Source organism: Phyllostomus hastatus, unplaced genomic scaffold (genome assembly GCF_019186645.2).
Source record: "Phyllostomus hastatus isolate PE091 unplaced genomic scaffold, TTU_PhHast_1.1 phas_contig_58, whole genome shotgun sequence".
In the NCBI taxonomy this organism is placed as follows: domain Eukaryota; kingdom Metazoa; phylum Chordata; class Mammalia; order Chiroptera; family Phyllostomidae; genus Phyllostomus; species Phyllostomus hastatus.
Window position 1 is genome coordinate 30,100,804 of NW_025333916.1, and position 16,755 is coordinate 30,117,558.

General features: G+C 36.5%; 1 protein-coding gene across 1 annotated transcript in view; it reads right to left on the reverse strand.

Moving 5' to 3' along the window:
- ZSWIM6 (zinc finger SWIM-type containing 6) overlaps positions 1-16,755 on the reverse strand; it is a 185,861-nt gene that overhangs the window by 44,170 nt on the left and 124,936 nt on the right. The window contains exons 3-4 of the mRNA XM_045848206.1: positions 9,782-9,930; positions 6,744-6,894 (exon numbers count right to left, since the gene is read on the reverse strand). Coding sequence (XP_045704162.1) covers positions 6,744-6,894; positions 9,782-9,930 — 300 coding nt within the window. The remainder of the gene's footprint in view (positions 1-6,743; positions 6,895-9,781; positions 9,931-16,755) is intronic.

Consider the following 16,755-nt stretch of genomic DNA (forward strand, 5'->3'; position numbering starts at 1 on the left):
CAACAGAGAAATAAACCAGGCCCCAGTAATGAGGACCCGGCAGCAGACAGGCATTCTGAGAACAGTGCTGGAGGGAAGCAAAGCCTCCTGAGCAATACAATTGACAAAGCCTCTGTGTATTTAGAGGGAGCTCTGAATAATGAGGGGGAAAGCAGAGACTGAGACAAGAACGCACAACCCCCATTCCAGAGCCAGACAGCCCAGCCCAGCCCAGCCCATGTGCAGGAAGGGTCTGCAGAGCCTTACCTTCCACATCAAGTAAATGTGTGTTGACAACCATGTTATCATTAGGGCCTGTGGAGGCTAGGGCAAAGATAGTGACCTAGGGGTCTTCACTGGCTCCTTCACAAAGGAGACTGAAAAATGAGATCAAACTTCACTGTATCCCATCTGCAGTGTATAGTATGTGTTTTACGATAAGCTTACTATATGACAGTTATCAATCCATGGCATAGATCTGGCTGTTCTACATGAATGTGTCTTGTTTTTTTAGAGTCTGAAATTAGAGAGTCTGGAAACACAGAGGGGCAACTAGACTAGCTAAGCCCTGCTGACTACTGCAATTAGGACTCTGGGGCCATGGCTATGCAGACCAAGCCAGACAGACTTCACAGCGCAGTTTCACCACCACTTAGGTGAGCTTCACTTGGTCCCTGCTCTGTACTTAGCAGAGAGACTGCCCAACAGAGAGGCATTTTACAGTCTTTTAAAATAAGCTGAGGACAGTGTCTAGTTCAGTGGTTAAGTCTTTGAAGTCACTGACACCTGGGATAAAAACTCTTGCTCTGCTGCTGTGACCTCCGGCAAGTTACGTAGTCTCTTTAAGCCTCAGTTTTCTCAGCTATAAAATTAGGGCTAATAACTGTTTAAGAATTAAATGAAATAATGCATGAATTGAGTGCTTAGCATAGTGCCTGATAATTAAGTACTAGAATCTGTGTTATCTGTAGTAGCTAGACCAAAATGGGAAATAAAACAAAGCAAAAATCTAGATCCTCCTTCCCTCTTCCCTTTGAAGTTAACAGGGAAGAACAAGGGTGAATTGAAGCCAACAATTTTTATAACGAGTATGATCCCTTTATACCGTCCCTTAATTGAGCTCATCCCTGTCTTTGTTCCTGTTATTCCTTCTTTCTGGAGTTTTCTCACTACTTCTTCTCTACAAATCACCTCCATGAACATCTGGCGAAGCCATGTTAAGTTCAATCTGCACACATATTTGTATTAATATGTGAATAAATGACCCTATCAAAGTGCTTCTCAGTTCATTCATGCCTGTTCTCATTTCTCAGGTTTCCTGATAGCCGCAGCTCTCTAATTCAACCTTACTACCAGCACCATCATCACAATAAAATCAAGTATTTCACACTTCTTTTCCATTTAACATACTAAGTGCTTACTATTGCATTGGCCAAAAAGCTCGTTTTTTTCCCTGTAGGCTGGCTCTACTAGTGCTTAGTTGTCTTTAACTTCATTCAAAACAGTTTTGTCAGATTGTATTGTGACAGCTGTCATATAAGCGTGTATTTAAAAAAACTTATCAAAATTGGTGAATTTTTGTGTAGTCATTTTAATATTGAAGATGGAAGAAAATACACAACATTTTTTGCATATTATGCTTTATTATTTCAAGAAAGGTAAAACTCAACTGAAACACAAAAAATGATTTGTGCAGTGTATGGAGAAGGTGCTGTGACTGATTGAACCTGTCAAAAGTGGTTTGCGAAGTTTCATACCAAAGATTTCTCGCTGGACAATCTTCTGTGGTCAGGTAGACCAGTTAAAGTTGACAGTGATCAAATGGAGACACAGAACAATCAACGTTATACCACATGGGGGATAGCTGACATACTCAAAATGTCCAAATCTATTAATAAAGTTACTGATGAAAATGAAAAATGTATCTTATTTTATGGAAACCAAGCGGACTTTTTGGCTAATCCAATATATACTGATAGAGGAACTATAATAGAATTCTGGAAAGAAGGCACCTAAGCAGTATAAGTGGTAAAACTGTGTTCTCCTTATACCCAGGGAAGACAAACTGGTAGGTGACAAGCAACCCCTAATAATGTGGCTCATTAGGATTACATTCTGCAGTCACAGCTTCATAGAAGTTTCCAAGTCTGTACTGACATCTTTTTGCTGCAAGGGGCTCTGGGAGTTGCTGTTTTTCCCACTGCACTAGTAAAAAGGTAACTACTTTAAGACAAACCACATTGGTATGCTTTTTAGTTCTCAATGAGAAGCAGTTACTACTTAGCCCTTCACTAACCACCATCAACTTCAAAATGTGGAAAGCCTGAGTTTGAATTTACCACAGAAACTAAGGGGCTCAAAACAGTGTGTGTAGGGGGAGCGGGGACAGAATTATTAAGCCCACTACTTTCAGAAATGTAAGAGGGCAATTCCCAGACATTTTTCCATAATTACCTCCAAAACAGAGGCTTTTGAATCTTATTTCTGGCTATGTACAAAGGTCTCTAAATTACTTAGTATATTCCTTTGAATGTATAACTTTAAATATATGTTTTCTTCCTTATTCAAGAATTAGGTGGGTGAGGGCAGACAGAATAGGAGCAGAGATGACTACCTATATCTGCGAATGCGAAAAAACAACATTCTCTGGGTTCATGGAATAAGTAACTTTTACTATTTTAAATAAATGTGGTCCCAATGGGTGAACTAGTTTCTCTACTGCTAAACAGATTTATGCTGATTCCAAGTGTTTTGAATCTGTAAACCACTCAATCTATCCAGCAATATTATAGCTGTTGCTTAATAACAGTGGTCAACCTAACCTTATGATGAAATCCGAACTAGAACCAGGAAACTAACTATGGCTATCTCTGGTCACACAGAGTTAGGCACCCAAATAAAGGCTTTGAAAATATCTCTGAGAGGTACCATCTTGTCCATGTGAACCGAGTGAGCACAGCTCAGAGTCACACAAGGCTCTTGCAATGACATCTCCCTAAGAAACAGGCTTACATGCTAAAAAGCAAGACACGTGCCTCTGCTCAGATGGAAAGTTAAGTGTTTAAAATCTGGAGGAAAAATATTATGTAATACTTGAAAATAAAAATTTAAGAATTTTACCCTGTGATAAAACCGTAATTAAATCTTATTTAACTGTTTTCTCTAATGACAACTATTTTAATTAGGTTTTAATAGACTGGCAGCCACAACCTATAGTTTCAGGAAGCAAAGTAAAATTACAGTCTAGGAAGACATCTAAGGAGAAGAGACCCACGAACACAGATGAGAGGCTACAAAATATCCCCTCATCCCTAAAGACCCCCATGGTAATTAAGTGCACTGAACAGAGAGAGCCATTAGGGCTAAGAGTCAGTGTGCCCACCACCAGTCTTTAGTGGGTTATTCTGTGAAATCCAAGTTGTATCTGTAACCTGCTTCCCAGAAAATTTGCATGTCAGAGAATAATGAATGCAATGGAAGAGGTGTGTGCTCTACAGCTGTACTAAGTGTCTTGCCTCTATCAAATGAGCAGCCTCTCCCACCGCAATGGGCTTTCTGTTCTAAGATTTTAATATACAAGTTTTCTTATAGCTGATCATGACACAACAGTCATCTTGAGAAGACTGCCATATGTTTAAAAAAATAAACACCATGTAAAGAAAGTAAAATTCATATATGAAAAAACTTATTCACATAGAAGATAAATGTATCTGCAAATGAGATGCATAAACAAGAGCATAAATAGCACACATTTGTACTTATTTCATACATAATGAAAATCAGGGAGTAAATCACAAAAATAAACGCAGGCCAAGTGAATATCGTAGGCACTTGTTTTACAAGAGAAAAACTGAGCATAATTAGTTCCTTAACTAGCCAGTGGATGGGGAAATAAATTGGGCCTGTTGCTACCTCAGTTTAGATGTATTTATTTGAAAAAGAGAAAAAGTTACATGAATGCTTTTTTAAATATTAATTCTAAATCAACATTTAATTTTACTTAGTCACATATACTCAGAATACTGTAAATCTTGGGCAGGGGGAATATTTGAGCCTATGAACAAAATAAAATTCTGTAATCTGGACAACAATCTGATGCCTCCAATCCCTTCTGCCGTGAAGTGGAGTTACTTCGCCAAGATACTCTTACTCTTACACTTTCATCAGACTAAAACTTTCATGCCAGGAAACCTTTTTTCCCGCTGGTATTGGCCAGTGCCAGAAATGGACCCATCGAATCCACTGGTGCTGAGGAGTTAAGCATCTGAGATTTAATTTAACAGTTTCGGCTTTATTAAGCTGTCACAGAGCGGCCCCACTCTGATAGCAGTAGCTGCTCCAATTATGGCTTGGTTTAGGGTTGACAAGTATAATGATTCATTCGTGGCACATGAGAAGTAATAAAAGGTTGTTTTGCATTATAGCTTTAAAAATGTGGGCACTTTTTTCATTTAATTTGTCACTTAGCTTTTGCTAAGAGGACATTTAAATTGCAGTAAAAGGCAAATGGGGCTTTTAGTTTAAATGTAATCCCCATATTTAAATGATCTGTAATGGCGCAGTGTTGGAGTGGGAACACTATTGTCTCACAGTGGGTCCTGATGGTGACATGTGACATTTGTATTCAGGTCCTGTATTATCCATGTGGCTAAAGGGCTTCCAATTTCATTTCACAGCCAGAAGCCTGCAGAAAACACCAATTAACTCGCAGATCCCATTTGCCGACAAAACTCAGCCTCTTCTCAATGTCTGGCATCTGGCAGTGCTCAGCATTTAATTCCAAAGTGGAGCCTTGAAGCAATGTGAGCCCTGTGCAGGGGCACAAAGTCAAATTCCCCCATTTTATTAAGAACCAAAATCCTTTCCTTTTGTAGTCCAGAAGCAACTTTTAGTTAATTTTTTTGGTGAATGAATATTAAGATGTGATAGCTATTGTTACTTCTACATGGGATTCTTCACAGAACTTAGACCCCCATTAAAATGGCAAGTGACCTCTGTTCAACATCAGAATACATAGAAGAATTTATAGCAGTCTAGTAATTATTGGGGGAAAGGGGTGTAAAAAAGGAATACACAGGGCAAGAAGATGTATTCTTTATTCTGAACTGAAATAAACTGGTCCATAATTAGAAGGTCATCAGAAGGTATAACTAGAATCAGCTGGTGGAAACTTCACCTAATGATAATTTATCCTTTTGATTAAGGGTTGAGGTACATAATTTTCACAACCAACTCAGAAAAAGTAAATGTGAACTATACAAATTTTGACTACATCACTTGTATTTTTTTGATAACCAAGAAATTTAGTTGGTATTGTCTTCCTAATTAGTTATTTGTCATTTTAAGCTTCTCTAAGTACCAAAGTTCTTTAAATTTTATTTGTATAATATTAATCCAATATTTTTTTCTTAAGTGAGTCCCTTCATTATAGTTTTTTAATCCTAGTCCTTTTTTCCATCATAAACCAACTAGTCAATTTAACATTTACTGTAACAAAATTGAAGACGGTTTACATGGAAAAGTAAAACACTCTGTATTCTATAAAAAGTTGTTTAAACTATGCATTATATTTGTTTTCCAACTCCCAGAGCATGTCTCCAAACATCCTTCCAATACACTGAAACTATCTACTGAAGGTACAGATTAATTGGGGAGAAAGGCCATTGCTATTATTTCAGGTGATCCAAGGAAAATACCAAGATTAAATTGGCAGGCAGACAGACGAGTTCCAGTCCACAGCCACGTTCCTGAACACACATCCTTTTAATGGGAAAAAGGAAACTTGGATGTCAAATTCTTTACCAACTTGCTGCATAACCCCACATCACACAACACTGTCTTGTAGGTCTCCTAACTTCCCCAGACTTTGTTTCCTTATCTGTAAAAGAGATCATCTCAAAAATCCCTTTCAAATACTATGCTCATTTGGTATCTTCACGAGCAACAGTTTCCCTTGTTCTAGAACTGACATGGGATCAATTACCATGATGTGTTCTATCGTTAGCAAAGAGGAAGACAGGTATAAAAAGATGAAAAGTTCTACTACTCAAATGCATTGAGACTAGGATCTTCTGGTAAATATATACAGAGCACATAATTAATGCAAACACTGATAAATTATTTGTTAAAAATCCACTTGTCATATAGATTTCTTAATAGAAAGACAAAATAACAAGTACACTATTAATTCCCTAGCAAAGAGCATTAGGTAACAAGAATCATCCCCCAAAATTTCCCAGTGAACATGAGTAGTCAGTTTCTAATTTTTTCAACCACCTGCTGTTCATTAATATCTTTACCACCAAGGATTTGGAAAGCAATAAAAATTAAGAGTTTACTGTATTTACAATCAACAGCTCATCTAAATCTCTAACAATCAAAATATGAAATGAATATTCAAACTACTTTTGATACGGTTAATGTAGGCAAAAGGAGAAAGCCAAATTTTAGCTAAATTGGCCACAATATTACTCCAGAAATAGGTAACTGCTCTTTACAAAATACCTATTTAAAAATAATATAGGTTTTTCCAAATATTTAAAGTCAGACTCCTGTATTCACTTTCCTTAAGAACAGGCATTCCCCGCACACCCTGCCAAAACTGTTTCCTGCAAAGTCCTTATTCTTCCTATTCTTCTAACCAGTGTATAAGTTCATATATGAGCAGCTCTTCTTCAGCAATACTCAGACCATGCTGTTTAAACATTCAACATGGTCTTTATCCATATAACTCAATGGCAATCTGTCAGGAAACTTATATTTACCCAGCTCATCCCAGAGCTGCCTGTATTTGTCAGTCATCGCAGTGCCTTGTTGCCTCCAAAGTGACAGACGAGGGTCAGCCATGAATTGCTCTGTTATCAAGGTCAACATTCGGGCCCCATTAGAGTCCCTCATCTTCAACATCTCCCGAACCTAGTGGGGGAAAAACAGACCTTTAGAAAAATGTCCAAAACGAACAGTAATACAGACAGAACACATTACTTTTTTCTTGGGAGGGCAGGTAAGTCTGAACAACAGCTCTCTTAAGCAAAGTTGTTAAAACTGGTTTCTACCCTAAATGGTAATGAATCAAAGAACTGACCATTAGTTTTTAAAAATAATGTTTTAGAATCCACACAATGAAAGAAATTTGGCTAACTTCTCAATTAAGAAAGACTGCCAGCCTACAGAAAACCAGTACCAAAACAAACAAGACAATCATTTGGCACCTCCCTAACTCTCCAACTGACTGCACTGACCACCACAAGAGCAGAGCCTAAAAAGCAGTCTACTGAGAACTCTTCAGGGATCTTCTGAATTGATCCGATGAAGTTAATGATACCTGCCCTTCAGTTTTTTAAAAGGAGCTTTCTTGAGACAAAATTCATACACCATACAGTTCACCAACTGAAACTGTACAATTCAATGGTATTTAGTATGTTCAGAAAGTTGTGCAAGTCCTCAGTTTTTGAGGTAAATTAGTAATTTCATTAAATTCTCTTTTGCTGAAGTTTTGACATAAAGAGCAGTATCATATTCACACCAGTGGGGTTGTTTTTGCAGTGGTAAAAGGAAATGAACAAGGCTGTAGGTTCAAGAACTGTCTTGGTTCTAAATGAGCAATCCATGAAGCAGAATCATGACCAGTGACCTAGGGAGTTAACTCAGCCTCTCACACTGGAACTTCAAGCTGTCCATTTATTCTTGTGCTGCATTTCCCAAATTAAAAAAAAAAGGAAAAAAAAAGAAACACAAGGCGAACAGAAAACCCTAAATGAATCCATCCATTCCAAAAGTGTATAGCTATGTGTTCAGCAGCTAAGAGTCCCAGCTGAACACTAGTTCTTCCTACAGGAAATTACTGGAGCAAATTCATGAGCAGGGGAAAAGGAGAGGTGGAGAATTGAACCTTTAATTCAAGATCCTCTCTTTGTGAAAGTCAAATGGAGGAAATGCCAGATCTTCAATAAAGCAACCTAAATCCCCAAATCAAAAGATCCTGCCTCAGGCTTATACCCTAAAAAATGATGGAACCCCCCCATAGGCTTTAGAATTTGAGCCTTGTAAACGCAAAAGCACTTCTACAGTAAATCACAAGGGCTGTGTTTTCACGATGGTTATTTCAGTAATCTTATAAAGGAATTTATTAATCTTTGTTCATGAAAAGATGAAGACAGGGAGAAAGAGAGGGACTTGTTATTTACTGAACATTGTGCTTAAGAGTTTTACATTCATACTTACCATGTAATCTTTTTAACAACCATACAAAGTATGCCAGATTATAATCCCCATTTTATGAATTATGAAATCATGACTCAGAGAAGTTAAGTAACTTGCCTAAAGGACAAGAGTAATAAAAGGTAAAGGGGTCAAATATATAGTGATGGAAGGAGATTTAAAGGGATGAGAACCCAGACCTGCCTTAACTCTATTTAACCCTAAAAATTATGCCATTTCCTAGATTAGAAGCTGATGTAATTTATATGGCATATATAATGTATACATCATGTAGAGAGATAAAAATCGCAGATGTAGGCCAATCTAATACGTCTTTCGCACTGCTTCTATTAGGCCACAGTATACTCTGCTGACATGAAACTATGAAATACTTCCTGTGTGTCTAAATATACTAAACCTTGAACAGTTACCACTATATCAAATTTGACTTAATGTTTACCTTTCTAATAAATGTCTGACCTATTACTCAGCTAGAAGTAACACTGAAAATAAATACTATTAAGCATATAAACCAGAACTACTAACCAACACTCAAGTATTACATCTATAGCCTAATGGTAATTAATTTTTAGACTGTTGACTCTGAGGCGTTACAGGAGTTTGAAGTGCCTGCGAGTTACTGAAGAATTATTACATCATGTGTGGAATAGTTTTAGAGTCAAATGTACTCTATTGTAAATCTAATTTTCAGAAAATTGGCAATCTATGTATGGTATATAGAATAAATATTAAGAGAGGCTGATGAATCAGAATACACTATTTTCTGGCCATAACCGTAACAGAGTTTGCTCTAATTCTTCTGAACTAAATAAATTTTCAATTATTCTGAATATTAGAGAAGTTATTTTTAAAAATATCAGTGAACAGTTATCTTTTCCTTAAAACCAATCTGAATATATTACCCATAATGATGGCTATGGCCCGAATGAAAAGACATTGATTTAATATTACTAAAAAAGCATTCTACCCAGTATTTAGATTCATGTTTATGGTACTAAAAGTTCTGTATAAAGCAACAGGTACAGCTTCTGTTCACACGAAATTTAAAATGAAGATAACTTTGTTTCATAGGTCATCAAGTTTTGGTGATGATAATTAACATTTACCAAAGGCTAACTACATGTTAGACAGTTATTATTTAATACTATGACCACGACTTGAGGAGATATGCTCTCATTAGCTAATTTTATAGATAAGGAAGAAAACTGATATAAAGCACCTTTTAAGGGCTATATTCAAGTTACTAGGGAAAACAATTAGTAAAAAAAATTTGAAAAGATGGCATTTTGAATAACACTAAGATATTTATTTTGAGGTATTTAGCATTGGAAGGTTTCTCAAAATTGTATAAATTGTCACCATTTCATTAATAAGAACTGAGAGAGAAAAAAAGGTTCCACATCTTGTCTAAATACACCTAAGCAAGTTAATACTTGCATTAAAGCACAGAAGTTTCTGATTAACCTAGACTCCACTCTATAACTTTTAATAAGAGTTTTTTACCCTATTGTAAACATGTCATATAAAGATATTTTCTATATGTATGTATTTAGAATATTTCTGTAAAAATAAAAAACCATACCTTTGCAAAGAGCAAATTAAGCTGCTTCCCTGATCCATGGTACCCGCCCTGGGAAAGGAACAGTTTAACCTGTTCTTGAACCTGCTCTTCATCTAAGTGCCAGCAGTTTTCATCATCTATACTAGCACCTGCTGTTGGATCAGGAGCACCTAGAAATAAAAAGAAAAAATAACACATATGCTAGGTAAAAACTGTGCTAAAAGGCTCTGATAATAAATTTAAAAGAATTAAAATTATGTACTTTTGCCTAAACACTTTTTAATTCAGTCTGAATTCCATTAGTACACAAATTTATGACCGAACACAAATACAAGGGGCATTCTTGTATTTCCAGAATTTTCCTGATTTGTGCTAAGCCAAAATGCAGATTACTTCAGAACTAAAATATTTCCATTTTTTTAAGATCAAAGACTATTTGGAGGTAAGTTTGAAATTCTTTAAAGAATAAAAGTCACAAAAGTGTCTCACCAGAAATATGTGATGTTTATAAAGCTCTACTGAGTAGGACATGTTAAGGAAATGTTTTTCAAAGACATCAGGAAAATATGAAACCAAGTAAATTCAGCAGAGTATTTCTCTCTTTACTATGTTAATTCAAGAAGCCTTCACCATTATCTGTTGCTGTATAAACTACATGCTGACAAAACTGAAGATTAAAAAGGGAAATCAAGCCACATGGGAATAGGCAGTGCAGCTGTTGTACTAAACCAGGTTGTAGTATCACCTTGCCAAACTGCATAAATATTTTATTGCTGAAGTGCACACAAAAGATAATGGCTATGTAATAAGCCCTGTGCATAGAATGCCTTAGCAATTAAAAATTACCCAGCTATTTAGGCAGGTAAAAAATGTTTCATTATTTATTAAGAAAATAAAATAAATGGTATTCAAGGCCTAAGGTTCATAAGCAATACCAAAAAATCTAAATCTGAAAACCTTTCATCAATGTTTCATCCCTTAAAAAGATGTATTTGTAGGTATTGTTTCATATTACTTTTTTTTTTTCCTTCTAATGATCTAATGAGAACTCAACTGGCCAAGGAAATAATCACTAACACCTGCTTAGAACTGGGATCCATTAGTCCCAAGGATAGTGAGCAGGTCTGTGAACCTCCCTGAAAGATGTACTTTCATGCATTCATTCAGCCAGCATATTTACTGAGTGCCCTCTGCTACATTTGGGTATGGAGTGGTTTACAAAATACACAGAATTACTATCTTCACAGAATTTATCATCTACTGGGTTGGCCAAAAAGTCTGTTTAGTTTTTTCCATAAAATAAATTACCCATTTTTCATTTTCAGCAATTATTTTACCGATTTGGATATTTTGATTATGTCAGCTATCTCCCGTTATTGGCTTTTAGTGAGTAGAGGCCAAGGGTGCTGCTAAATATCTTCCAATGCATAAGACAGCCCCACAGCAAAGAATTATTTGGCCAAAGTGTCAATAGTACAAAGAAACTTCACAAACCACTTCTGACACGTTTGATTAGTCACAGCACCTTCTCCATACACTGCACAAATTTTTTTAAATGCATTTCAGTTGCCTTTGTACCTTTCTTGAAATAATCAAACATAATATGCTGCATATGTTGTATATCTTCTTCCATCTTAAATATTAAAATGGCTGCACAAAAAATCACCAATTTTTATTGTTGTTTTTAAATGCACACTGATATGACAGCTGTGCAAGACAATTTAACAAAATTGTTTCAAATGAAGGTAAAGACAACAAAGCACTACTGGAGCCATATGGAAAAAAACCTAGATAAATTTTTTGGCCAATCCAATAATTCAATGGGTTTCAAACTTTTTTTGACTAAGACCCATAATAAGAAATATAATTTACATCATGCCCAATATACCTATGTATCTGAGTGCTTATGTGATTACATCTATCAGTTTATTAATCAGAACCACAGTATAATGAAAAAAATACCCTTACTATAAAAGTAAAGAGGTCTGGCATTTTCTATTCCAGTTCCTATATTTTAAGAGCTTGTCCTAATTTTTAAAACTGATTTCATAACCCACAATGGGTTTCAAGCCACTATGTAAGAGAAACCTTTTTAATGTGAGATAAGTATCAATCTAATGATCACACATATAAATTGTAATAATATAGTGGAAATAACTGCTTAAAGGAAGAGGCCATGGTGCCAGGGGAGACTGTATCAGAGGCTCTGGCCTGGCTGAGTAAGCAAACCTTGAGGAAATGGAATTTGACCTGAGATTTGCTTTAAGTAGATTAGAATAACTAAAGGCAGGAAAAGGAAGAAATGGGTCTGCATATGAGACTAACAGCTTGCACAAGGTCTCAAGAGAAAAGGGACATGATAGTATATGAACGAATTCACGTCCACGCAACAACAAAGTAGAGGATTGGGGGGGGAAGCTATACAGGACAACCCTGAAGAAGAGAAGGGACCCTGAGAACCCTGGCAAATGAGCTTTGGTTTTTTTTTTCCCCTAAGGGTAGTGAATGGGAATTCATGGCAAAATTACCCAAAGTGAAGGAGCATAATAGTGTAGACAGTAAAAGATGTTTTGTCCTGGTGTACATCAGTTTCAACTTTCCTACCATGAACTATTAAGCAGCCATGAAAGTAAATGTGAAGATTCTCTATGTTACAATGAAAAGACATCCAAGGTACACTGTTGACAGGAAAAGGATGAAGAAAAGTAAACACGTATACCACCTTTTGTGTAAATACTTAAGTTTTAAAAAACAGCTTATGTTAGTATTTCCTTACACATGCATAAAATATGTTAAAGGAATGTGAGTAACCTAGTTACATGAGATAAGAAGGCTGTTCACTGAGTATTTTTTTATACTTTTAAAATTTTGGAACTACATGAATATATTGCTGTATCTAAAAAATATCTAAAGTGTGGATGATGGAATGGGGAGCAAAACTATATGAGAACAGTGAGGATGACATTTTGATGGTCTATACAATGATGATGGTAGCTTGAAAAACGGCAGTAAGAATAGAAATGGAGAACGGACAAGAATTTAGGACATAAATCAACCGGACTTGGTGAAGAAGTAGTAGGTGAGGCGTGGGAGATCAGGGGTTGACAGAAACAGGGGTTTCTAGATTAAACAACTGAAAAAGATATTGGAAACTCCCCGACACACAGACCATCAGAGCAGGACCAGGTGTGGGGGTGAGAGGGGCAGTGTTTATTTTAGGTCACGAGTTCAAATGAGGTAAACTGTGACATACCTCTGAGACGGCCAAGTGAGAGGACAGGATATCAAGTAGGGAGTGGGACATACTGTGGCAGGCAGTACAGGGTAAAAGACCATCTAGGACAGAGCTCTAAGGAAAGCCAGGGTTTAAAGGCTGGAAAAACAGAATGAGCAAGGGTGGCAATGGGGATGTATGGCTTATTAAGAAGGGGAGAGACTTTTGGAAGTAAGGCAAAAAGAAAGCTGTTCCAAGTAGGAACCCAGGAAAGCAGTTAGTTAAGCTCCCAGAAAGAAAGGATTTTATCTGCCATGCTCACCACTGATTCCTACTACAAAGTCAGCATTTGCCACTATCAGGCAATCATGTACTGGGACGAAGGAGGAAAAAGAGGGAGGGAGAAAGGCATGCACACATCCCCTCACCACCAAAAAATGATTGCTATGAAAGAGGAACCACTGCTAAAGTGCTCTCACGCACATTATCTTATTACTTGATTTTCTCCTCATAATGGTCCCTGAAGGTGAGTACAGATTATGATCCCCATTCTACTGGGGAGAAACAGGTTCAAAGTGGTTATGACTTATCCACAGTCCCACTGCCGAATCCAGTTTCCTGATTCTCTCCCCTGCAGAAGAATACTCATTGTATATCCCAGGACCTTGGAACTACAGTTTGAATCCTAGAGGCACCAAGGCAAGAGTTATGAACCCTAAAATCAAAGATAAATTTAAGGAATGCCACTGGGATGTTTGTAGGCATTTGTTAGAATGGTTCTCTTGTAAAGGAAGATTTAAGGACACAACAACAATGGGTCCTGTTTACAGGGGCTACATCTGTATCCTACAGGGATTCAGAATCCTTAATCTAACCAACTGCTTTGATTCTAGGAAAAGAGAGACAGACACAGAGACAGACATATGGGTGCATGCATGCACAGACAACTGTTGATTCTTTACCTAAATGCATCAAAAGAGACTTCCAAAAAACTGAACTACAGGGTCTCACGTTTTATATTTTAGTTCTTCCCTGTATCTTCCTAAAATGCTCCCAGGGGAGATAGCATGTCCCTCTTTATCCTCTTAGGGAAAACTCCGACAAGGACTAAATATGCACTCTGCAATGTTCCTTCTGATGAATGAGCTAGTTTCACCTTCAATCATTACAATAGACATTTCCCCCAATTTTAATGATTTTTAAGTTGTTTTCTATTGATACTTACTGAAGGCCAAAACCTACAAGGAGTCCTGCCCCCCTAGGACCTGGATGGGGGCTGACTGTCCTGTGGTATGATGGAGGCATGCTAACCTTTTGCTGCTTGGGCACAGCCCTCTGAGGCTTAGAGTTTCCATCTTCCACAGAAATATCCAGATATTTTACAGAAACTTGAGTTTGGTTTGGAGAAAATCGCAGTCTTCTCCTTGGCTTAAAGTGGCAAAGGGGTTGACATTCAGATACTCTCCCTAAACATCAGGGTATACTCAACTCTTATATTTCTCATACTAAGAGAAGTACTAGGAAGAAAAATCAAGAATCGCTTTTATTTGACCTGGACTACACAATAAATGTTTCCTTAAAATCTAGTAAGTTTTAAAACACTATCATATTTTAAAAATATATCATAGTTTTAAAATGTCTTTAATGAAATATTTAATTTACATATATTTGGATATTTATCCTTGTCCAGCTTGAAAAATATCTAATAGCAAATGTCTAAATATATGAATTATGTTTCTCAAGTTTAAAAAAAAGTAAAGCTGTAGTTTATACTTGAGGGGGCAGGCGTGAACTATTTAGAATTAACTTAATTCCTGAGCATATGGGAAAGGGAGGAGGCAAAGCAGAGGGAAATTGGCCCACAGATAACATTTTACTGCAAATAAACTAATAAAGTCTCCACACAAATTCTAATCCTGGCTTAAAATTCAGAATACTTCAGTTCTAGGCAGTTTAGAAAAACTGTGTCCTCCAGCAAATCACTTAAACTCCTCAGGCCTCTACTGCCTCAATCTGAAAATTCTATAATGTGTGAATAAAAAAGTAACTGGGTAATAAAAATTAGAAATCTTCATGTGGCTCTGCAGAAAACATTCTTAGTCATAGCAATACAAGCAGAGATAACTAGTTGATAAATAAACTTACTCTAAAAACTCCTCAACATTTTAGGAATAAGACATGTATACTATATATAAATCAGAAAATTCAATGTCTGAAATGATAATCTCCCTAAAACAGTAGATTTATGTATTAAAATTTAATGCTAGAATTTAATCAAATCATGATGTCTTGATTCCATGCACTAAAGTGTTGCCTAAGCCTTATATAAAATGCAGATTAGCAAAATTTATTTCTACTTGTTAATGGCAGTCTATAATCAAAGACAAACCTCTCAGCATTTAGCTTTGAGAAAGGTATGCAGAGAGAAACATTATTCATGTATTTATACACTTGCTATTAGACAATTCCCCAATTGGACAGGAACCAGAATGTGTGTATATAAATTAAATGGCCCATTTAAAGTATTTTAAAACATACCATATTTTTACTCTTATTTATAATTATAAATACTATAACTTTTATAACTGTATAATTAATCTTTGTGAGCATTTTATTCTTCAAGTTTCAAGCCTTCAGGGAAAGTGAAATCATCTGTTGAAAACAGTGAAACCATTTAACTGTCTCTCATTTCCAGCTAGAGAGTGTGAATTTGATTTACCCTCCTACTTAGATTATGTAATAGCATAGGGGAAACGCCAAGGAGAATTCATGGACACGGAAAACCACTGTCAAATCTTATGGCTTCTCCTGTCTGCTACCTGATTTAGTTTGATTTACCCCAATATCAAAACTCCCTTACCCCACAGGTTCTCAAAATTAAGAGTATATCAAAATTCCTGAGGCACATTGTGAAAAATAAATGCTTAGGTACAACCTTAGACCTACTGAACCAGAATCATTGCAGGATGAAAATAGGAGGATAGAAGTAGAGGGACAACTCTGTATTTGGACAGAATGTTAAACATGGTGGCACACTCTGGATCTTCCTATTGAAAAGTATTCAAGGTCCTAACACATCACAGGCCTCTCCTGTGTACTACATGAGGCTTATCTGAGACATATTGAATGAGGTATGTCTCACGTCACAGAAATAGTTGATTCAAAGAATTAAGGAAAGACCAATCATTCTGCAAATTTTAAACTGAGATATTAAGACATGTTCACAAGTGGCTTATGCTGTGTTTGGTATGTGGCATTATCCACAGCTTTGGGTTTTAATGGGAAACTTCATGCTTTCTCTTCTCCTCTTTCTCTGCTGGGAAACAAATTCAAAAAAAGAAGTGAAAGGCTTTTAACTTACATCTTCATCTTAACTGTGACCTATCTGCTTTAGTAACTCTGTTGTCCAAATAATGCTTTAACTATTTATATTTATGTAGTGGTGTTCTTTCATGTTAAAATTAAGTTGTCAAATTTAGTCTTATAGGCAGGATGCAGGCAGCAGGTGTCTAGACTGCAGAAGTGATTAAACCTCTTTTGGGGAGCCTATAGAAGAATGCCATCTCCTACAGTTCTTATGCCTGCTGTTAAAACTAGGAAACACAGAAGTCTGTGGCACAGGGACACCTGTCTTACGAGCTGAAGGCAAAATCCTGACATCAACCATTGGCACCAAGACAGAAGCAAGGCAGCAAACTTCAGTGATTGAGACTCAAAAGTCTTTCTTTAGAGAGGTTTCGCTAGAAGACCACTGTAAAATAATGTTCACTGAATCAATACA